The 24,987-nt window shown below is 42.4% G+C and overlaps 1 protein-coding gene across 1 annotated transcript in view; it reads right to left on the reverse strand.

Moving 5' to 3' along the window:
- Positions 1 to 24,987, reverse strand: part of myo15aa (myosin XVAa) — a 183,966-nt gene that overhangs the window by 14,898 nt on the left and 144,081 nt on the right. The window contains exons 55-60 of the mRNA XM_072267294.1: positions 24,364 to 24,441; positions 21,977 to 22,073; positions 21,643 to 21,803; positions 20,174 to 20,307; positions 10,696 to 10,829; positions 9,555 to 9,688 (exon numbers count right to left, since the gene is read on the reverse strand). Coding sequence (XP_072123395.1) covers positions 9,555 to 9,688; positions 10,696 to 10,829; positions 20,174 to 20,307; positions 21,643 to 21,803; positions 21,977 to 22,073; positions 24,364 to 24,441 — 738 coding nt within the window. The remainder of the gene's footprint in view (positions 1 to 9,554; positions 9,689 to 10,695; positions 10,830 to 20,173; positions 20,308 to 21,642; positions 21,804 to 21,976; positions 22,074 to 24,363; positions 24,442 to 24,987) is intronic.

The raw sequence follows: 24,987 nt of genomic DNA on the forward strand, positions 1-24,987 counted from the left end.
GCTGTGTGTTCACTATCACAGCCGAGACAAACCCTTCTGGCTGATCAGACCATTTCCTTTGCGTTAGTTCTAGGTTCAGTTTTAAGTTTTACTTCTCACAGTGGCCACAGTAATGGCAAAGCTGCTTCCTTCAGCCTTAAAACAAAATTGTGATTTAGATTTGTTCACATCTTTGCTTCCTGCAGGTGATGTAGCTTTCTGTATATTCCCAAATGCCAGGTGTGTAGCAACCTTTACTTGCCTTTCAATACAATCAACAATATCAGTGAAAGTAGACTTCCAGTTGTGCCTTTCTTGCAGGTCACAGACCGCCGTTCCCCATTTATCCCTAAGCATAAAGGGCAATTTCTTTTCTACAATTGACACATTGGCAGGCATGTACTCCACTTCTTCCATGGCATTGCAACAGCCTCTAAGAAAAAGACTGTAGTCTTGAAGAGCTTTCACATCTTCAGATTTGATAGGTACCCAGGAAAGAGCCTCTTGCATGTAGGTGGATGCAATTTTCTGTTCATTACCAAAATGTTCTTGTAGGAAAGCCTTAGCTTTTAGACAGCCTTTCTTCGGGTCAACGTGCTAGCAACTTCTGACAAGTTTTCTACGGCGACCTCTAGTTCAAGGAAAGAGGCAATCACTATCGCTGTCAGTCTTGCTTTCAACACTGTTTTCAAAAACTCTCATGAATACATGATACTGCAATGGATCTCCATCAAATCTCTCTTTTAGGCAAGATGAAATATGTCGCTGTTGTACTAATAAGGTTGTTATTTGATTTTGCTTCCTCATAATATCAATAACACTGTTCTGACCTCTATTGTCTGAAATGAGAGTGTTTCCATGCTGCTAGTAACTGTCTGGAGGCCTTTGAGCTGTTGGTTATGACATAAGTTCAGAGTGCCTCCTTAGTGCAGGTTGAGAGTAAACAATCTGAACTATCTCTTGGGGGTCTTGTTCATGTGTCTCAGGTACTTGAGGAACAAATGAATCAACATTGACATTGAGTATTTTAGTTTTCTTCAATACAGGAACTCACACCATAGGACTGTCCTGCTGGAGCACTTTCAGCACTCATCACTTTTGAAGCGCTTAGCACATTAACTTTGGCATCCTGTGTGGCAATTTCTTCCTGCTGCTTCCTTTTCCATAGCTTTTCCTCTTGCTCTTCCAGTGCATGTTTGTCCTTCAATAATTGTTGCTATGAAACTAATGTAGCTAAATCAGCCTCCATTTTAATGCATGCAGAGCAAGCACAAGATACAGAAGATGCTCTGGCTGCAGCAGAACTTCAAGCGCTGACATTTGACATTTGTTGCTCAGGGCTCCGTCAACTTCTGGGTCCTCTGCTCTATGCGTAGTCAAAACATGCCTTGGAATATGAGAAACATTGTCTGATGGAACATGACCTTCAATATAACATGTCTGGTTCAATAATTATTTTTCATCCTCTATGAATGCACTACAGTAGCGATCAATGCTTGAAAAACATCTATTTTGTCTTTCCTGCTTGAGCTTGGGAAATAAGGAGATTAGCATGTGATGTTGCTTTGCAACAGCTTCACAGAAATTAGTCAAGAACTCTCGATGAGGTTGTACTTGTAAGGCATTTTCTTTAATTTTCATACGATCATTAATTGATGGTAATAAACATTTAATCGTGTTCACATTTGTTTTATCCTCCTTTTGAAGATGTTTGATGCTACCTGCTAAAGCTTTCGAAGTAAATTTAATTTCCCGTTTGAGAAGTTCGCTGACGTCAGTTCCCTGCTTTGATTCACTCGTTGCTTTCTTTAATTTCCCCACTCGCAATTAACTCTTTGTTTGTCTGCAGCACTGGTGATATTCGATTCAACAAGCATAGTCAACAAACAAACTGTCCGTGCATCCACAGTGCTTAAAACCAGACCGAACAAACAGCCTTCATTTCAAACGTCAGCAACTGGAGTATTTCTGCACTTCAGCAAAGCAAAGTGGTGAACCCTCAGGCAAACGCCACACAATCGAGTTACAGTCCCCAGTGCTGGCCACGCAATACTGTGTTCAAACCACAAATACTGTACACAGAATCAATCAACATGCTGCAAGCTCCCGTGTTGATGCTAATGACTTAGACGAGGGAATTAAATGCAGCATCTCCAAGTTTGCGGATGACACGAAGCTGGGCGGCAGTGTTAGCTGTGAGGAGGATGCTAAGAGGATGCAGGGTGACTTGGATAGGTTAGGTGAGTGGGCAAATTCATGGCAGATGCAATTTAATGTGGGTAAATGTGAGGTTATCCACCTTGGTGGCAAAAATAGGAAAACAGATTATTCTCTGAATGGTGGCCGATTAGGAAAAGGGGAGGTGTAACCAGATCTGGGTGTCATTATACACCAGTCATTGAAAGTGGGCATGCAGTTACAGCAGGCGGTGAAAAAGGCGAATGGTATGTTGGCATTCATAGCAAGAGGATTCGAGTACAGGAGCAGGGAGGTACTACTGCAGTTGTACAAGGCCTTGGTGAGACCACACCTGGAGTACTGTGTGCAGTTTTGGTCCCCTAATCTGAGGAAAGACATTCTTGCCATAGAGGGAGTACAAAGAAGGTTCACCAGATTGATTCCTGGGATGGCAGGACTTTCATATGATGAAAGACTGGATCGACTAGGCTTATATTCACTGGAATTTAGAAGATTGAGGGGGGATCTTATTGAAACGTATAAAATTCTAAAGGGATTGGACAGGATAGAAGCAGGAAGATTGTTCCCAATGTTGGGGAAGTCCAGAACGAGGGGTCACAGTTTAAGGATAAAGGGGAAGCCTTTTGGAACTGAGATGAGGAAAAACTTCTTCACACAGAGAGTGGTGAATCTGTGGAATCCTCTGCCACAGGAAACAGCTGAGGCCAGTTCATTGGCTATAGTTAAGAGGGAGTTAGATATGCCCCTTGTGGCTAAAGGGATCAGGGGGTATGGGGAGAAGGCAGGTACAGGGTTCTGAGTTGGATGATCAGCCATGATCATACTGAATGGTGGTGCAGGCTGGAAGGGCTGAATAGCCTACTCCTGCACCTATTTTCTATGTTTCTACGTGGAGATTCCAATTTGGCCAGTGGGTCTGAGGCCATCCTTAGCCGTAGACTGGTGCTGGTTTGGTGTAACTTTTTTTTATTGACAAGATATAGAGGTTACTTTAAAAATCAAAACCATTGGGAGACTAAGTCAGGAGATTGACACTGTATGACGAGCTTCCAAATAATGAAGTTCCAAAGTCGAGAAAGGTACTTTCATTTATTACAAAACCAGCAAAGATGAATGATTTTGTGAAAATTAAAAAAAACTAATGAAACTAAATTAGTGATATAGTGATCTTAGCGTTCAAATCAGCGTAAATAAGCCTTCTAACTACAACATCAGAATTAGTGTTCTATCCATATCTAAGTGGTCTAATAATGATCTAGTTAGAGTTTCAATAACATCGCAAATAGCGTAACTAAGCGGTCAAACTAAATTAGTATTCAACAAAAAAAATCATCCCGTGGCTTACCCCCTTCTCAACTAGACTAAACTAAACTAACAAGCGTGAATACTTAACTATACTCATCTGCTTCTGCTAAGCCCCAACCCATGTGACAGTTTTCCAAAATAAACACACCACAAAATACAATACAAACAGAAAATAGGTACATGGCTCTTACAGACGGAAAATAGGTACATGGCTCTTACACCTCCCGTCCATGTACTTATCTAAATTTCTCGTAAAAGTTGAAATCGACCCCGCATCCACCACTTGTGCTGGCAGCTCGTTCCACACTCCCACCATCCTCTGAGTGAAAATGTTACCCCTCATGTTCCCCTTAAACATTTTACCTTTCACCTTAACCTATGACCTCTAGATCTTGTCTCACCCAACCTCAGTGGAAAAAGCCTGCTTGCATATACCTTATCAATATCCTTCATAATTTTTTGTACCTCAAACAAATCTCCTCTCAATCTTCCACGTTCTAGGGAACAAAGTCCTAATCTGTTCAACCTTTCCTGATAACTCAGATCCTCCAGACCCATAACGTCCTTGTAAGTTTTCTCGGTACTCTTTCAATCTAATTTACATCTTTCTGGTAGATAGGTGACTGCACATAATACTCCAGATTAGTCCTCATGAATGTCTTATACAATTTCAACATAACATCCCAATTCCTGTACCCAGTACATTGATTTATGAAGGCCAATATGCTAAAGGCTTTCGTTATGGCCCTATCTACCTGTGACACCACTTTCAATGAATTATGGATCTGTATTCCCAGATCCCTCTGTTCTACCGCACTCCTCAGTGCCCTACTGTGTCAGACCTACCCTGGATGGTCCTCCCAAAGTGCAGCACCTCACACTTGGCTGCCTTAAATGCCACCTGCCACTTGTCCAGCTGGTGCAGATCCCATTCCAAGGTTTGATGATCTCCCTGGCCGCCCACCACACTCCCAATCTTGGTGTCACCTGCAAATTTGCTGATCCACTGTGGGAATGGTGCCCAGGTGAGTTAGTTGCCAATCCACAGAGGTTTCTGAATAATGGGTCTGACGACTATTGGAGGTTTACTCTTGTTTTCTCTCTTTCCCACTTCATGGGAACAGAACCCTGCCAGAACCTGGGGAAGACCGATATTCAGAGAGACCTAATGTCCTTTTTAAATTAGAATTAACAATTATCAACAAACAATCCTGGAAATACTCAGTAGGTCAAATGATACTTTTGAAGAGAGAAACAGATATAACATTTCAGGTCAAACATCTCTATTCAGAGCTGAAGTATGAAGGGATCAAAGTTTTAAGATGGTAACAAAAAAGTAAGGGTGAGAAGAATAAAAGGTCACAAAGTGATGGTGGAGAAGATAGGAGACAGTAAATGACAACAGGGGTGATATGCAAAACGAGATGGCCCACAGGAAGTGAAAATGGAGAGGCAGGCCCATTGTCTAAAAGTCTTAAACTTATCATAGAGTCAGTGAGGTTGAAATATACCTGATTGAAAGTTTGAATGTTGCTTCTGCAGCTTACATTGAAATTATCGGAACAGCAAGGTAGACGGGGGTCAGTGGATGTGGGATGTGGGGAGATGGACAGCGGATGCATTTTCTACAGCTGCGTGAGAAGGGGTGTTGATGATGGGCGAAGGGTGGATTGGGACATTGAGGAGAAATGTTACTTTGCAATGCTCAGAGGATAGCAGCGAATGACATCTTTGCTATGACAGAAATTTAACAGAAAATAAACATGCAATACAGCAAGTAGTTAGAGATTTGAGTTTGCATAATCCCTTTTGCATTTTCTGGGCCTTGTCCTCATCCCTTTCCCTCCCTTCCTGAGAACAGCAGCATTGCAAGATCTATCTTCTCTTTCCCTCCCCTTCCACCAGCCCCAGGAGTTCCAGGGGGATCATTCCTCTCCAGTTTATTCCTCAATCACCACCAACAACTGTCACTTCTGCTATTTCATCTCTTGTTTCACATTGTTTATGAATCCAAATGTATTTCCCATATGAAACAGTTGATTTACTTATCACAGTTCAGAACAGCGTGTATGCTCTTAATGTGATCTCCTCTACAATGGGTGGGCCAAAGACAAATAAGATGATCACCTTATGGAATGAATCCATTCAGTTCATAAATTGAACCCCATATAAGCAGTTCCCCCTCACTTAAATTGTCTTTCCCCACTCTGAAATGAACTCTCTGTCCTTTCCAAAGAGTTCAAGAGAAAGCAGTTTTCTTTTCTGATCAGCCTATTTAACCTTCAACATTCCAAGTCAGGTTCAACACTTCCAGACAACCTATATTTTCAACATTTCAATTTCAGCTTTCCAACATTGCTTTGCTTATTCCTGCCTTCTCCATTTACACTTCTTCCAGTCTGACTTCTTGCTTTTTGCCCAGTTATCACTTCATTTACTCTTGTGTTATTATTCCTCTTGCTCTCTGACTACTTTCCACCTATCAAACATCTTCCCCTTTGTATTCTACTCCCCTCCCCCCACATTCTTTGTTTCTTAAAACTTCGTAGTCTCCATTTTATCCCAGTTTTGATTTTAAAAAAAGTCATCCTTCTGAAATGTTAGAAGCATGAGAAAATCTGCAGATGCTGAGAATCCAAACAAGACCCCAGAAGAAAGGTCTTGGCCCAAAACGTCGTCTGTTTAGTTATTTCCATAGATGCTGCCTGACCTGCTGAGTTCCTCCAGCATCTTGTGTGTGTTGCTTCTCTATTTACACTTCTTTTAGTCTGACTTCTTGCTTTTTGTCTCATTATCACCTTATTTACTCTTCATTTCATTTCATTTACAAATGCTTGATCTGCCGAGAATTCCTGGTATAAACTTTATAAATACAAAATGCTGTAAGTAATATCAGATTTGCTGAGGCCACCCATGACCAAAGTGTAAAGTCGTTTTGTTCTTCTAAGGAAGACATGCAAAAGATTCACTAGCATGTTGATTTCATTCAGTGCGGATCAGAAATAACATCTCCTCACTGACAACCATCACAGACACACTTCAAGGCTGTGTGCTTAGCCCACTGCTCTACTCTCTCCTCACTGATAACTGTGTGGCTAGGCACAGCTCAAATATCATCTATAAATTCACCGATGACGCAACTGTTGTTGGCAGAATCTCGGATGGTGATGAGGAGGCGTACAGGAGTGAGACAGATGAGCTGTCTGAGTGGTGCTGCAACAACAACCTTACACTCAGCGTCAGTAAGACCAAGGAATTGATTGTGTATTTCCGGAAGGGGAAGTCAGAGGAACATGGAACATGGAGCCTGCAGTGGAAAAAGGTGAGCAGGTTCAAGTTCCTGGACGTCAACTCAGAGGATCTATCCTGGGCCCAACATATTGATGCAATCACGAAGAAGGTACGGCAGTGGCTATACTTCATTAGGAGTTTGAAGAGTTTTGGTATGTTTCTGCAGGTGTACTGTGGAGAGCATTCTGACTGGTATGAAGGCTCCTAGGCACATGATTGAAACAGGCTGCAGAAGGTTGTAGTCAGATCCATCATTGACGCTTGCCCCCCCCCCCCCCCCCCACCAGTAAGGGCATCTTCAAAGATTTGTCCCTCAAGAAGGCAGCATCCATCATTGAGGATCCTCACTGAAGGCGTATCTGAATGCGCGTAGAATACGGAATAAGGTGTCTGGAGGACAACTTGCAGCACAGTTGCAGATTGGCAGGTGTGACGTTGGAGGCAACTCTGAATCATGGCTGAAACAATATTATAGCTGGGGGCTTAATGTCCAAGGATACACATTGTGTCGAAAGGATAGGCAAAGGAGGTAAAGTTACTCAGTTGGTAAAAAATGAAATCAAGTCTTTGGAAAGAGTTGACATAGCATTGGAAGGTGTTAAGTTATTGTGGATAGAACTAACGAACTTCAAGGGTAAACAGACACTGATGCAAGTTAAATACAGACCCCCAAACAGTAGTAAGGATATGGCCTACAAACTACAATAGGAGGCAGAAAATGCATGCCAAAAGGGCAATGTTGCAATAGTCATGGTGTCTTTAATATGCAGGTAGATTGGGAAAATCAGGTTGGTGCTGGATAACAAGAGGGTGAATTTCTGGAGTGCCTACGAGATGGCTTTTTAGAGCAGCTCATGGCTGAGCCCACTAGGGGAACAGCTATTCTGGATTGGGTGTTGTGCAATGAACTGGAATATATCAGAGAGTTTAAGGTAGAAGAACCCTTAGGGGAAAGTAGATCATAATATGATCAAATTCACCCTGAAATTTGAGAAGGAGAAGCTAAAGTCAGATGTATCAGTATTAGAGTGCAGTAAAGGTAATTACAGAGGCATGAGAGAGAAGTTGGCTAGAATAGTTTGGAAAAGAACACTGGCAGGGATGATGGTGGACAGCAATGGCTGGAATTTTTGGAAGCTATTTGGAAGGCACAAGATATACACAGCTCAAAGAGGAAGAAGAGAGAAACATGACACAATTGTGTCTAACAAGAGAAGTCAAAACCAACACAAAATCTAAAGAGAGGGCATATGATAGAGCAAAAATTAGTGGGAAATTAGCGGATTGGGAAGCTTTTAAAAACCAATAAAAGGCAACTAAAACGTCATTAAGAAGGTAAAGATGGAATATGGAAGTAAGCTAGCCAATAATATTAAAGAGGATACCAAAAGTTTCTTTAGATACATAAAGTGTAAAACAGAGGTGAGAATGGATATTGGACCGTTGGAAAAAGATACTGGAGAGGTAGTAATGGGGACAATGAAATAGCAGATGAACTGAACGAGTATTTTGCATCAGTTTTCACTGTGGGAGACACTAACAATATGGTGAAAGTTCCAGGTGTCAGGGGCATGAAGTGCATGAAGTTACCATTACTAGAGAGAAGGTTCTTAGGAAACCGAAAGGACTGAAGGTAGATAAGTCAACTGGACCAGACGGTCTACACCTTAGAGTTCTGAAAAAGGTGGCTGAAGAGATTGTTGGAGGCATTAGTATTAATCTTACAAGAATCACTTGATCCTGAAATGGTTCTGGAAGATTGGAAAATTGCAAATGTCACTCCACTCTTCAAGAAGGGAGAGAGGTAGAAAAAATGAAACTATAGGCCAGTTAGTCTGAAGTCAGTGGTTGGGAAGATGTTGGAGTGGATTATTAGGGGTGAGGTCTCAGGGTACTAAGGCACATGATAAAATAGGCTGCTGTGCTTTTTTGGTCGAAGAGCTGGTGATAAGGGATATATGGGTACTCTAGATGCTCTTTTAGCCTCTGCTTGGGAAACCACTAACTGTGTGAGCAAAGGGTATTTGCAGTTAATGGCTGTTTGCATTCAGCCGCTGAAAGACTGGTATTGTGTGGCGCAGCTGAGAGAGTGGTATTGTGTGGCGAGTGACTCACTGTCTAGCTCTCAAGATCTCTCCGCTATCTACAAGGCACGTCACGAGTATGATGGAGAGTGCTCTCTGATAGTCTGGATGAATGCAGGTTCAGCCATGCTGTAGTACACACCATCCAGGTCGAAGCAAACTGCTTCATTGGCATCCTCCACTTAACTCCGTCCACTTGCAAAACAACATTGCTTTAGCATGTTTCAATGTATTATAGAAATTCACTAAGGCTTCTTTGACTGCACCTCCCAAGTCAACATCCCATGCCACCAAGAAACACAAGGGCGACAAATGCATGCCAACACTTGCATGTACCATATTATCAAGTCTTAGTTCTGTCACTGAAGGATAAATATTTGAACCCTGCATCCAATATCATTGTGAATATGCCTTCATTATTTTCAAGAGTGACTGGGGATGAGCAAGCAGTGCTGGTTTTGCCAGAAACATCAACATCCCATAATGAGTAATAAAGAAATAAACATTGACAAAACAAATATTTTTGCAAACATTTTCCTAGTTTTGTAATGTGATCTTTGTATATATTACCTGCATGGTTGATTCATTGGATGAGTATGTGAATGGGGGAGTGAATGAGGGATAAACAAGCTGAGTGTGGTGATGTCCTTTGTCTCCGTTGTTTCTAACCGACTGAAATTATCTTTAACTACTCACATGAGTCTCCTCGTCCAAGAAATTGAGTCCATTTTGATTGACAGCTAGAATACAGGGAGCAACTATTGCACTGTTGCTGCTGCTCTGAATGTAGAAGAACGAGGAACCAAACATAGGAAATGCACTCACAAGTCCTGTGGGAATACAGAGAAAGCAGTCACTTGAACAGATCGGACAGATCAGAGATTCAATGGATGGGATTGGTGATCACTGCATGAAAGAATCTGATCCGGACTGAAGACGATTGTTTTCACTTTCCTCCCACTGCTAAAGCCAACAAAACCTTTCTGTCCCAGCCAATCACTGGGAATTGAGAATGATTTTCTTCTACCTAAGTTTTGTACATTTTGTGGGAGTTGATCAGGACAATATTGGGTAGAAGAAAATCATTCTCAAGAAAGTCAGTCACAGTCTAGTCTTAGGTGGAGACAGAAGCAGTTTAATGAGATGGGAGTACGAACAGCAAGGAAGGCAATGCTCTTCTTCCATCTTATAGTTCCAATGGCTATAGGAATTCTCCAATACCTTGTCCATGTTGTCATATCTATGGAAGTCTACAGACCACATCATGGAATTTAATAACATAAAATGTTGGGCACGTGGCCAAGTGGTTAAGGCGTTCGTCTAGTGATCTGAAGGTCGCTAGTTCGAACCTTAGCTGTTACAGCGTGTTTGTGTCCTTGAGCAAGGCACTTAACCACACATTGCTCTAGTCTGTGCGAGGAGTGGCGCCCCACACAGACTTCCAATCTACACCTTGTAAGGTATGAAAATGCCCGATGCAGGCCTTTCATGATCTGAGTCAACATTCCCTCCCCCTCCTTCATAAAATGACATCCAAATGCGGAATTGACATCCAAATGCGGAATTGACATCCAAATGCAGAACTGAGTTTATGGATGTTTCTCCCATCCTTCTTACTGAGCAATTTCAGTCCTCTAACCCTTGACAATGGCATGGGATCTTGAAATCAATTGAGTTAGTATTGTTCCATGAATTCCTCTATTCCACATTTTCCACTTAGTGTCCACATTGTAATCAGTGGAGAATCATACAGCTACACCAAGGTCAGTCTTGGTCGAAACTCCTTATCATAAGCCAACAGTAAATCATGACCCTCTGTGTGAAACTGGACACTTACCAAGGAACTGCGATCTGGCTTGGTGTGGGCTGAGGGCTTGAACATGTTGGGCATCCTGAGTTACCATACTCAGCCAGGATTGTGGACGCTGATGTTGGTAAATTTGGGTAGGGATATAATCCTGCACCTCACGACTTGGAAAGAAAGAAACAAACAAAATAAGAATTTATTAAAAAAAGTGGATTATCGTCAACACCAAATTAAGCTACTAGGAGATCTGTAGATCACACAATCTGGACCTTTAGTAAAGTCCCATTATGGTCACCCAAGACTCTGATTTTCCCATTTATCCTCTGGTAGATGTAACCTCTGATATATAATTTCACTAGCTCAGGAGGATTCAGACTAGGAAATGAGCAGATTTCATTTGCTCTAATCTGTGAGTGTATGGGGCTCATTTCTTGACTCTTCAAACTACATCTATGTTCAATGCAAATCAATAGCCCTCCCAAGGAATTGTCTGCAATTAGCAAGTCTGGTTTCAGAATCAGGTTTATTATCACCGGCATGTGTCGTGAAATTTGTTAACTTAGCAGCAGCAGTTCAATGCAATACATAATATAGAATAAAACAAATAAAATGGATAGGTCTCTATCAGCTTTGCACATCTGGACACTGCAATTTTTCCCCATTCTCTTATACAAAACTGTCCACACTCTGTCAGATTGCATGGGGATTGTGAGTGAACAGCCCTTTTCAAGTCCAGCCACAAATTCTCAATTGGATTGAGGTCTGGACTCTGATTTGGCCACTCCAGGACATTAACTTTGTTGCTTTTAAGCCATTTCTGTGTAGCTTTGGCTTTATGCTTGGGGTCATTGCCTTGGTGGAAAACAAATCTTACCCCAAATCGCTGTTCTCTTGCAGACTGCATCAGGTTTTCCTCCAGGATTTCCCTATATTTTGTTGCATTCATTTTACCCTCTACCTTCACAAGCCTTCTGTTGTGCCGACAAAATAGCTTTGGCAGGCTATAGTAGTGCAACTTTAGATTGCACTGGATTCTTTTTGATTGATATTATTTTTGGATCTGGGGCAAGGCCAGGATTTATTGACACTTCCTAATCGTCCCTCAGAAGGTATTGTGATTCGTCTTCTTCTTTCACTGTAGGATGGTGAAGACATCTTCCACTATGCTGTTGGGTCGGAGGTTCCAGGATTTAGATTCAGCAGCCATGATGGATCATGTTGGCCAGAAGAAAGTAGTGGATTTGATGAATCAAGGACAGGGGAAGCAGACAAACCAATTGTCTTTGTTTCCCCCCATTCTGTGGACTCTGAACTGGTTCTTGCTCTGGGACAATCTAATCAGAGCAACTGAATGTGAACTCAAGAAGGTTCAGGTAATGGCCTGTAAATCTGAGACCATTCTCAGACAAGTAGCTACTTGTTATGTAAAGGGCGTGGACTCTGAACTGGTTCTTGATCTGGGACAATCTAATCAGAGCAATTGAATGTGGACACAAGAAACTTCAGGTAATGACCTGCTAAATCTGAGACCATCCTCAGAGGAGTAGCTACTTATTATGTAAACTACCGGACATACCAATGAAGCAATCTGTAATCTTGTTAGACTCTATCTGGATTGCCTCATTTAACTGGTTTGGACCAGTCGGAGTGTAAAAACACAAATATACAAGGCTGGGGTGGGAAGAACCATGAAACAATGTTGGTCATAGCCCTGTTGATCAGTAAGAAGGTGACCCAGGTAGGTCAGGTGACCTTGAGCCAGTGGGATGGAGATCCACCAGTTCAGCTGATGAGGAACAGTGTAAGACTCAGTATAAGATCCAAATACGCAGAGGGAATAACTCTCCAGCAGCCAGAGACCAACCATTGTGGATAAGGAGGACCCCACAGACATGTGGAGATCGGGACCACGAGAAATGCCTGGCCAGCGTAGACTCCTTTCCCGGTTAATACCTTTTCTCTTCGTTGACTGTTCATGGAGGGTGAGGGATTCTAGTAGCGTGTGCCTCACTGATCATTAATGCAAGGGGTGATTCTTGAAACAAGTGATACTCTTCCCAGTCATGTTGATCTATGACTACGGACGATGGTGTTCCATGCATCTCCTATCCTTATTATTCTTTGTGGTAGTGTGGATATCGGTGACGAGGCAAGCATAGCTCACAGATAGTGTACAGTCAACCTAGGCAAGAAAGATCTTTGACAAGTAGAGCTCCCCTTTGTACACTGTGGGACCAGAGCCTTTTCAAAGTTCAAAGCAAATTTATTATCAAAGTATATATTTGTCACAATATACAACCCTGAGATTCATTTTTCTTGTGGGCATTCAGAATAGAACAAAGAAACACAATGGAATCAATGAAACTGTACACACAAAGACTGACAAACACCCAATGTGCAAAAGATGATAATCTGCAAATACAGAAAAAAAGTAAATAAATGGCACTGAGAACATAATTTGTCGAGTCCTTGAAAGTGAGTCCATAGGTTGTGGATTCTGTTCAATGTCAAGGTGAGTGAAGTTATCCATGCTGTTTCAGGAGCCTATTGGTTGAAGAGTAATACCTGTTCCAGAACCAGGTGATATGGAACGTAAGACTTCCTGTACCTCCTTCCTGATGGCAGCAGTGAGAAGAGAGCATGGCCTGGATGGTGGGGTCTTTGTTGATGGGTGCTGCTCTCTTGTTGCAGTGCTCACTGGAGATGTGCTCATTTGTAGGGAGATCTTTGTCTTTGATGGACTAGGCTGCAGTTTTTTCCATTCTTGGACATTGGTATTTCGATACCAGGCAGTGATACAGCCAGTCAGGATACTCTCCAATGTGCATCTGTAGAAGTTTCTCAATGTTTTGGATGACATGCCGAATGTGTGCAAACCTCTGTGAAAGTAGAGGCACTGCTGTACCTTCTTTGTGATAGCACTTTGTGCCAGTCTCAGGACAGGTTCTCTGATATAATAAAACCAAGGAATTTAAAGTTACTGACCCTCTCCCCTAATGAGGACTGACTCATGGACCTCTGGTTTCTTCTTCCTGTAGTCACTAATTAGCTCTTTGGTGCTGATGACTTTGAGTGAGAGGTTGAGGTTGTCGTAGCACCCTTCAGCCAGATTTTCGATCTCCCTCCTATATGCCAATTCACCGCCACCTTGGATTTGGCCGACAGCAGTCGTGCTGTCAGCAAACTGAAATATGGCTTTGGAGTTGTACTTAGCCTCACAGTCATGGGTATAAAGCGAGTAGAGCAGGGGGCTAAACACACAGCTCTGTGCTGATGGTGATTGTGGAGGAACTGTTTTTGCCAATTCATACAGTCTGGGGACTGCAAGTCAGGAAATTGAGGACCCAGTTACACAAGGAGGTATCGCGGCCTAGTTCTTAGAGCTTGTGGATTAGCTTTGAGGGATGATTGTGTTAAATGCTGAGCAGTAGTCAATGAAGAGCATCATGATGTATGTATCACCATTGTCCAGATGTTCCAGAGCTGAGTGATGAGCCAATGAAATAGCATCTGTTGTGATGGAGCAAACTGGGGCGGATCCAAGTCGCTCCTCAGGCAGGAGATGATGTGCCTCATGACTGACCTCTCAAAGCACCTCATCACGGTGGATGAAAGTGCTACTGGTTGATCGTCATTGCGGCTACTTGGCATACCGAAAAGATAAGGATGCAAGCAAAGGACTTTAGGATGACATTTGCTATTGCTCAGTTATTTTACTAATTCTGAAGTATTATTGACCTTCAATGCATAGATTCTATTGGCTGTTAACACTTGTATTATTGTGGCGAGATTGGTGATTGATTATACAAATAAGGAATTTGAACATGCACAAGGTTATCAATTGGTCAATCTCTGTAACCACCTCAGTCAATTTCTGTATAAAAGAGATATGTCTTTGTTCAAACTTTAGGACAGAGATGTGTCAGGGGTCACTTCCCCTTCCACTTCCCCTCACCACTGACAAGTTCTATTGCTGCAGCAAGATAAGGAACTGTCTATCCAAGGAGGGGTCCCGGCTCTGTGTTCCATGTTCCTAGCTCTCCCTTGACCAAGTCAAGGTTTCGGGGTCTCGTCCAGTCCTAGCCATGTCCAAGAACCTTGTCCTGTCCACGCCACGGCTTTGTGTTCTCGTCTTGTCCATGTGTCTTGCCCAGCCCAGGAGTACCTTGCCCAGCCTGATGTTGGGGTTCCCTCGTCCTGTGCTGGGGTTCCCTTGTCTTGTCCAGGAGTCTCACGTCCAGTCCTGTTGCCACTCCTCATCCTGGAGCCACGTCTTGACCTCGCCTAGTTCTGGAGTCTGAGCCTGAGTCAAGTCCCAGGTTCTGGGTCCTTGCCCAATCTCTGGCTCGGAGTCCATACCCAAGCCTCAAAGAACCCGAGCCTCATCATCTCTCACCTAAAGTGTGAGTGAGGATTGACTGCAAGTTTTCAGAGATCAGCTATTTGGTGACAATAGTAGAAGTTACAGTTTTGGAGGTAAGATTCCAGGCAAGTGATTGAAATGTATTTTGTAGATGGTACACTGTACATCCTAGTGGTGGGAATGAATGTTTAGAGTGGTGAATGATATTCTAATAAAGCAAGCGGTTTTGTCCCTGATTGTACAGAGATGCTCGCGTGTTGTTGGACTTTCACTCATCTAGGCAAGTTGATAGTATTCCATCACACTTCCGATGAGCATCATGTACAGATTTTAGGATATCTTGAGGTAAGTCACTCTTGCAGGATATACAGCTCTTGACTTGTTCTTCTAGCCACAAAATTTATGCCTTAATATTGTCTTACTGTGGCTGTGTACAAACAGGGACTTGCTTCACTTGTGGAGGAGTTGCAGATGGAACTGAGCATTGTGCACATGTCAGTGAACATCCCCACTTCTGACTTCTCAGTGGAAGGAACAGAGCAACTGAAGACAGCCTGGCCTAGGACATGGTCTTAGGAACTTAGAGTCACAGTCAGGTTTATTGTGACATATCATTTGTTGTTTTGCAGCAGCAGAATAAAAACATAAAATGACCAAAGTGAATAAATAGCGGAAAAAAAGGAATAATGAGATAGTGTTCATAGGCAGTTCAGAAATTGATGATGGAAGGTAAGAAACTGTTCTTGAATCACTGAGTATGTGTCTTCAGGCTCCTGTGTCTCCTTCTTGATGGTAACAATGAAAAGAGGGCATGTTCTGGATGGCGAGGATCTTAGATGATGGATGCTGCCTTCTTGATGCACAGCCTCGTGAAGATGTCGTCAATAGAGGGGAGTGTTGTGCCCGTGCAGGAGCTGATTGAGCTTACAGCCTTCTGCAGCCTCTTGTGGACCTGTGCACTGGAGGCTCCATATCAGCCTGTGACGCAGCCAGTCAGAATGCTCTCCACTGCACATCTTTAGAAATCTGCATTCTTTTTGATAACATACCAATCACATCAAATACAAAATGAAGTAGAGCTGCCAGTGTTCCTTCTTTGTGATTGCATCATTGTGTTTGGCCCAGAACAGATCTTTGGCAAAGTTGACATCCAGAATCTAAAGCTGCTCAACCTTTCCACCACTGACTTTTGTGTACTCTCTCAACTTCCCTTTCCCGAAGTCCACAATCCATCTCTTGATCTAGCTGACTTTGAGTGCAAGGTTGTTGTAGTGATACTACTTCATCCAGCCGATCTACCTCACTCCTCATCACCATCTGAGATTCTGTTGGAAACAATGGTGTCATCAGTGAACCTATAGATGGTGTTTGAGATGTGCCTAGCCCACAGTTATGAGTATAGAAAGAGTAGAGCAGTGGGCTAAGCTCGCATCCTTGAGGATTGTGATTGTGAGTGAGGAGGAGGTGTTACCTCTAATCCATACTGGTATCACAATGAGGCAGTTGTGGATCCATTTGCAGAGGGAGGTACAGAGGCCCAGGATTTGAAGTTTGGTGATTAATACTGAGAGGATGATAGCACTGAATGCTGAGTGTAATTGATCAACAGCAGCCTGACATATGTTTTGCTGTTGTCCAGGTGCTCCAAAGCAGAGTGGAGAGCCAGTGAGACTGCATTTTCTGCAAAACTGTTGTAGTGGTAGGTGAATTGCCGGGGGTCTAAGTCCTTCTTGCTAAGAGAGAAACTAATTCTAGTCATAACCAATCTCTCAAAGCACTTCATTATAGTAGATGTGACTGACACCAGTCAATAGTCTTTGAGGAAGCTCACCTTCTCACCTTGCTCTTCGTGGGTACTGGTATGAACTTCTACAGTGAAATATGGGGATGGAATTACTGACCACTAGCTACAAAATGTATCCTCTTTTGTGTGAGATGATTCCATTCATTGGTATGTTTTCCCCTTGTTACTCAATGATACAAGTTTTACCAGAGTTCACAGGTGTTATACTCATTTGACAGCACTGTCAACATTACTTCTAACACTCTGTGAATGATAGAAAGCAGGCTGATCGGTGGTGATTAACTGGAAACAATTTTTTCCATTTTTTTTCCTGAATAGGGCATGCCTGTGAATTTTCCATATTGTTGGGTAAATAGCTGTGTTATGACCGTACTGGAACAGTTTGGTTACAGGCATAGGTTGTTCAGCAAAACAAGTCATCTGGGTCTATGCTATTAGCAGTTTCCTGGTATAATTTAGAGTGAAAAGTATTCTTTGATTATTGCATTTTCTAATGGTTGTAACTTTATGAAGAAGCTGAGTTGGCTCGTCCTGTCAACAATTATAGCATACAGCATTGCAAATTCTTTGTCTTTTGACTTTTACTTGCTGGACTCACTCATTGAGTATGGTCTTCAATAGCTACCGTATTTGATTGTCCAGCTTCATCGACATGGGGACATTAGAGGACTGCACAACTTTAAATGATTTATTAGTTGTGGGATTGCTTTTTTTAGTCTAAGGGTTGTGCCCATTGTTCAGCATGCAGAGTCTCACAAGGTTAGCGTTTCCTCCTTTGACAGTCTGGGTCTGGTCTTGGCAGACACTCCATTGAACACAATGGACCCCATGGCTCGATATCAATGCTGTATGCCAGGCAAAGAGGTAACAGCTGTGGCTGGAATAAAATTCTGCTGTGCTTATGACACATTGATTCACAGTTTTAATCTGCCAATTTTGTTCCTTTTAGCATTTTACTTGGAGGATGTCCTCAGTGTGGTTTATTTCTACGTAACTGTGTAAATAAATGCAATATGCAGAGCAAGTTTCTTGCTGCTGAAGTTAGAATAAACATCCTTGCTTGAAGCTTCTGTATTCTGCTGTTATTACAGTAAACAGAGCTTACATGAAGTCCAGCAGCTAAGGTCTACAGTAGAATACATTTAGCTGGTAACATGGGATGTTAAAAAGAAATAAATCTGACTCTTATCTTTAAGAGCAGCATTTATCTTATGGAGTCAAAGCCCCATAGCTGGAAGGAACAACACCAGAAAGAGCAGGAAATGTATCCCGAAGGTTTAACTTCTGAACGTAAGCTCTGTAAGGCCAATTGAAGGTTTGAACAGAGGCAGGCGGGGAGTACAGTAGGCAGCTATGTTGTCTTGGTAAACAGCATGTGTGTTTTTAAAAATGCACCAACTGTATTTTAAGGAAAGCAAGGAAGGTGGCATAAATTTGCAATTGGTGACATATGTCAAGATAAAAGTGCAAACACAAAGGAGAAGAGTGAAAGTAAAACAAGATCAGAATTGGAAAACTTAACGCCAGTCAGCATCTGAGAGTCACAGACCTGAAATGTCAATTGTTTTTTTTCCACAGGAGCCACCTGACCTACTGAGTTTTCCAGCATTTTCTGTTTTTGTAGGAGACTAGAATATTGCAACATCGTTTTGATGGGAAAAGAAAGTAAACAGCAGTTCAAGCTTGAGCATACTTCACGGGAAGTCTGGGCCAGTATGCAAAGCATACAAATCATTTACATCCTATAGGCTAATCCTTTCCTTGTGCTGGTAGACTGAGCTGAAAGTGTGAAGACATTGAATGCTCAAGGAGGGAATGGAAGGAAGCAGTCTTCTTGGCAGAACTCAGCTTTTGTTGTCAGAGGTAGTTCACAGGTTAGAGTAAGACTTCAAACCTGAGTCATTGAGATCATGGAGAGTTATAAAGCCTGCATAACTCAATCAAAAACTAGGAGAAACCATGAATGATTATACCATGGCATACAAAAACATATCAAGGTATTGCATCTTTGGGGAACATTTATTTCTTGCACTTGGAGGTAAGCTGGTAAGCACAAAAACCCTAATGCCTGATGTCGGATGTAGGGTGGCGAAATTCATGGAAAAGGGAGACAAGAATGCCAGAAATTTGCCGTGAATCAGAGTTAATGGTAACTTACAAGGAAAGGACAACTCCCAAAAACATGAATAACATCATTATAAGTGGTGCCATTCATTTTTATAGATGTGTTTGTAGGCAGTTTTCCGTACCATTCTTCTTTTAAAAAGTACCTGTACAATTTTACTTTGAGTAACATACTCATACCACTTATACTTGCATGCTCTTACCACATACACTGCAGTGTGAGGCGACAAGATATTATGGCCATAATCTGGAATTTCTCGTCTCTTCTCGTCTCTCTCCCTCCTTGAATGACTCCCTGAACCATGGTGCCATGGTTAGATTGATCAACCTTCCAACAGCCTCCACTCTTGTCCACACAGGGAGCTAGAACTCAGACCTGTTGGACTAGACTAAGGACAGAGGCTTTCTCCAACATTATTTCAGATTCCCTTATCTGCCTCACTCACAGTCACACCCTCTTGCCCCTGACCACAGACTGATCTTAATCATTTATAATCACAAATTATACGCAACTTTTACAAGAAAACACAACTAGAACATAAAGGAAGTTCGATTTTAGAGCAAGATAGTGAATGTGGTCACAATGTTGCTAAACTGCAGTAATTAGGATTTTACTGGTTGGTTCAAGAATCAAATGGTTGAAAGGAAGCAGCTTTTCTTGTACCTTAGACCCAAAAGGCAATGTTTTGTTTATTCTAGTTGGAAAAGTCTCCAAATTTTTGCTCTAGGACTTGCAGGATCTATTTATCAACTTGCAAATTCATCTCCATGAGACATGGTCTGAGGTCAAGATTGTGCCTGTTGCTTCAACAAATGTTCCAGCTGACTTGTCTACAGGTAAAGTTTTCAGAAAGCTGATAAGACGTTATGAATCTGTGGCTTCATATCTTCCAATGTACCTCTGGAGATCCCTAATCATCTATGTAAACCTCCCAAATACAGAGCACTAAGACTGTAGCAAGCACAAGAACAATAACTGCACAGGCTGCAGGTAGCATTCCACCCTGATTTGGATATAATTGTCATTCTTTTAGTCTCACTGAGCCTAAACCCTGGAACTGCATAACCAATGGAACTTCCGAAAGCACTAAGGTGGTTGACGAAGATTGTCATCATCACCGTTTCAAGAACCAATTAGTTGTGGTTAATAAATGTCACCTTCACTAGAAGTGCAATCCTGAACATGGACAAGAAGATGCTTTCTGTAATGGACTCACATGGTGGGAAGATAGAGACTGTCCTTTGCCCGGTGTTGCAGAGCTGCCAGTTTTGACACTTGCTGGAGTTTACTGTCACTGATCATCTCCTGACTCAGAACATGAAAGAGCCCCTTCACGTAATCTGCAACAATCTGGATTGGAAAGCAGACATATATTTGTAATAGAACATAGAAAATCTACAGCACATTACAGGCCCTTCCGCCCACAATGTTGTGCTGACCATGTAACCTACTCTAGAAGCTGCCTAGAATTACCCTGCCACATAGCCCTCTATAGCTGACTAATACACTGAACAAATCCCATTCTGAGAGGCTGGGGTTAATTTACTTACATGTCATTTCCACCTATTATTGCCTTAGATCCACTAGTATTTGGCCTGTTGCCTAAAACCCTCACTAATTTTTATAGGTGCACCGTAGAAAGCATTCTTCTAGGGTGCATCACAACCTGGTATGGAAGTTGTCCTGTCCAAGACCGAAAGAAGCTGCAGAAGATCGTGAACACAGCCCAGCACATCACACAAACCAATCTTCCGTCCTTGGACTCACTTTACACCGCACGCTGTTGGAGCAGTGCTGCCAGGATAATCAAGGACACAACCCACCCAGCCAGCACACTTTTCGTCCCTCTTCCCTCCGGGAGAAGACTCAGGAGCTTGAAGACTCGTATGGCCAGATTTGGGAACAGCTTCTTTCCAACTGTGATAAGACTGCTGAACGGATCCTGACCCGGATCTGGGCCGTACCCTCCAAATATCCGGACCTGCCTCTCGGTTTTTTTTGCACTACCTTACTTTCCCTTTTCTATTTTCTATTTATAATTTATAATTTAAATTTTTACTATTTACTATTGATTTGTACTCTAGGGAGCACGAAGCGCAGAATCAAATATCACTGTGAAGCTCTAGTGTCAATTGTTTGGCGACAATAAAGTGAAGTATTGCAAACTAGTTGATTAGTGACCTAGGGAACACAAGGAACTAAAGTTATTGAGCTTGTGAATACTAGATCCCACAACTGGTGAGCTTAGGAACTCCAGGGCCCAGAATTGGCAACTTGGGAACACAGGTACAGAAGCCATTGAGCATTGAGCTGAGGAAAAACCTGTTTTCAGCTTTGCTTCAGTAACAGCTTGGGATTCATGCTCTCAATGCCTGTCCTTGTGAGGGAGTCTTGGTATGTAATAAGCACACAGTGGAGGTTAGCAACTGGCTCGAATGAGAAGTGGGAAGAGTGGCAAATACCAGATTACAGTACTGCTACTGTTCCGGGCTGCGTTGCGAAACCACTCACTGAAGGGGGGAGAACGAGATCCATTTTGTTTTGATACCACCATCTTACACTTATTTCCAAATCATCCCTTTTTTCAATCTAGGTCAGAATTCATTCAACACTGCAGTATTAATTGTCCCTCTTCATAACAAGCAGGCAGACACAGCTTGTTGATTATCACAGTATCTTGTGTACCTGGTTATAATGCACAGTTACACATAACTCATTTTCATATTTCAGAGGCTGAATCCAGAGGACTCGTCGGAAACAGAAGGCGAAGTTTGGATCGTCTTGTTCTGTCGCTGCAGCCACATCGAGGATATAATCCTTCTTGCTGAGTGGTTGCACATTTTTCCCTGGAACAAAAATTGGAGAATACCACAAGAGACTGTAGCGTATAATCCAATCACTCTCACTATTTTCACATGCTTGCCATTCATGTTAATACGCTATTCTTTGCTTCCCCTTCTACTGTATTCACATTGCCCTGCCTTACAGACATGCCAAAATTGGCACTTAAAGCAAATACCTCTATTGGTGATGACAAAAATAGAATATTCCTCAGCAGCCTCTGGGTTCTGCAGTCCCATTTCAGTACACACGTCTTCAATCACGTCTGCCACAACCTGGATCAGAACAAAAAGAAAAGCAACACCACCAGCATTATTTCTAAAGTAAATCACAACAGCAGTTTCATGACTCTTTCCAGCAGGGGAGAGAGAGCTAGGAAGGATGAGAGAGGAAAGAAGGAAGAGAAAAATGGAGGAGCGAGAGAGAGAGAGAGAGAGAGAGAGAGAGAGAGAGAGAGAGGGGGGGAGAAAGTAAAAAGGGGAAAGAGAGAAAGCAGGTGAGGGGGAGGGAGAGAGAAAGAATGAGAGAGAGAGAGAGAGAAATGAGTGAGGACATCATTAAGGACCCCCATCGCCCAGGTCATGCTGTCTTCTCATTGCTACCATCAGAGAGAAAGCAGAGAAACCTGAAGACACACATTCAACATTTTAGGAACAGCTTTTTCTCCTCCACCATCAGATTTCTGAATGGACAATGGACCATCCCATGCACACTGCTTCAATATTTTTGTTCATGCATTGCACTATACTGCTGTCACAAAACAATACATTTCACAAAATGTGCCCGTGATATTAAACCTGAAACTGATTTTGAGGACAAAAAGAGAACGGAAGGGGTGAAGGAGGGAAATGGAGAGGGAGAGAGAGTTGGGTTTAAAGAGAGATGGGTGAGTGAGAGGGTGTTGAGAGAATGAAGTAATAGAGATAGAAAATAAAGATAAGATATAGAGAGTGGAAAAACAGAGAGAGAAGGGAGAGAGGAGAGGGGGGGACAGAGAGAGAGAGAGAAAGGGAAAACAAGAAAAGAGAGGGTGATAAACAGGGAAATCTAAAGGAAGAAAGTGAAAGTGGTTGAGAGACATTAGAGAGTAACGTGAGAAGAAATGAAGGGGAGAGAGATGAGGCGGGAATGAGAAAGATAGGGAAGGGAGAGAAAAGGGGAAGAAGATATAGAAGGAGGGGAAGTGAGGAGATGGGAGCGAATAAGGGGTTGGGAGAGAAGAGAGGGGTGACTGAAAGAGAGAAGGGAGAGGGGAGAGAAGGGAGAGAGGAGTGAGTGGAAGGGATGAGAGAAGTGTTGGAGGGGAATGAGAAGGCAGATAAAGTGAAGGATGGGGAGAGAGATAACAAGGGGTACAGACGAGAGTGAGACAATGAAAGTGTTGAGAGAGGAAGTGAGAGAGTAGCATGACTGAGTGGAAGTGGAGAGAGAAAGAAAGAGGCACGTGAGAAAGAGATAAGGGGAAGAGAGAAAGGGGAGAGGAAAAAGGAGAGGGTTAAATAAAAAGGTAAGAGAAGGAACAAAAGAGGGTGAGGCAAGGGGAGAAAAAAACCAGAGGACATGGGTTAAGGGTGAGGGGGGAAAAGTTTAAAGGGAACATTGGGGGGGGGCTTCTTCACACAGAGAGTGGTGGGAGTGTGGAATGAGCTGCCAGGCGAGGTGGTAAATGTGGGTTCTTTTTTAACATTTAAGAATAAATTGGACAGATACGTGGATGGGAGGTGTATGGAGGGATATGGTCCGTGTGCAGGTCAGTGGGACTAGGCAGAAAATGGTTCGGCACAGCCAAGAAAGGCCAAAAGGCCTGTTTCTGTGCTGTAGTTTTTCTATGGTTTCTATGGTTTCCAAAGAGAGGGAGAGGTGTAAGAGAATGGGAATGAAAGGGAAATGGAGTGAGGAAGACATGGTGAGAGGAGAAGAAAGGAAGGGGATGGGAATGGGGAGAGGAGTGAAGGGGTTAAGGAAGGAGAGACAAAGAGGAGAGTGAGAATGCATGAAGAGTGTTAAAGTAGTCAGTCTAGTTGTAACAAAAGCATGGGTACTGATGTTAGCAGCAAATGCAATGAGATTGGCAGGTTTACAAAACTGCTGAAGTGGGAATAACTGATTTTAGTGTTGGCATAGATATTTCATTTGAAGATCATTTTTTTTTGGTCAAAAGTAACACCAAAATTGTGGACAGACTGGCTTAGCTTCAGACAGTTATTGGAGATGGAACTGGATCACAGAGCTTTATAAAGCCTTAGAGCTATACAGTATGGAAAAGGCCTCTTGGCCCAACTTGTCTATTTGGAAATGCTTTCCAGGGAATAGAGACACAAGCAAATGAAAATGCTGCAACCTGCCTCGAAACATTAATTGCTGAAAGAACTCAGCAGTTCAATGAAAGCCAAGGGACGCTTGATGCTTTGGAATGAAATCTTGCATTTGGAGTTTATGGTGGGTACTGAAGTCAATAACTTCAGTCCCAATATCGACACGGATGAACTTCCATTTCCTACTCAGTGTTTGATTACTTTGACACTGATCAATGGGCCATACTTCAGGTGCCTATTCAGGACTCACCGAGCAGGTTTTTATCTTCAGATGTCGCTCCATATTGCCAGGTAACAAAAAGATTTGGCGTTTTGAGCTCCTGCCGGCCTTTAGAGAAAGGAATTGTCATGCAAGATGTTCCAGTGAGACATTTTTAAATTTAACTATAGTACTCCGATAAAACATACACTTCATTTTATCAGAACTATTCCCCATGACCGAGCCATGTTCCAAAATCGTTATATGTCAATAGCATTTACGTAAACTCTCTCCCTAACGAGAGTATGAAATTTCCCAGCTACAATCTGTTTTGGCTGCTTTCCCTTTTCATCAGTTCAAAACTTACTTTATAATGAGCAATAAACTTCCCAACTGATCTAGTAAACTGGAATAGGTCCAGTATGAAAAATTATTCTTACAGTATGTAATCTCATATTTTAGCATAATCCTGATGAATCTGTGCTGTACATCTTTGCAGGAGCCTTTCTGGAATGGAATGCGAAAAACTGCATCCAAGATCTCATTCTGATTAACCCATGGTCTTCCAAGTCTATTATTACTTTTGGTTTTATTTCTTTGAATTCCCACTTTCAAGGAAACGTGTTATCACTATTATTTCCTTCTTTGCTACACCAGGAAAAAATACAGCAGCTC

Source organism: Mobula birostris, chromosome 9, assembly GCF_030028105.1.
Source record: "Mobula birostris isolate sMobBir1 chromosome 9, sMobBir1.hap1, whole genome shotgun sequence".
In the NCBI taxonomy this organism is placed as follows: domain Eukaryota; kingdom Metazoa; phylum Chordata; class Chondrichthyes; order Myliobatiformes; family Myliobatidae; genus Mobula; species Mobula birostris.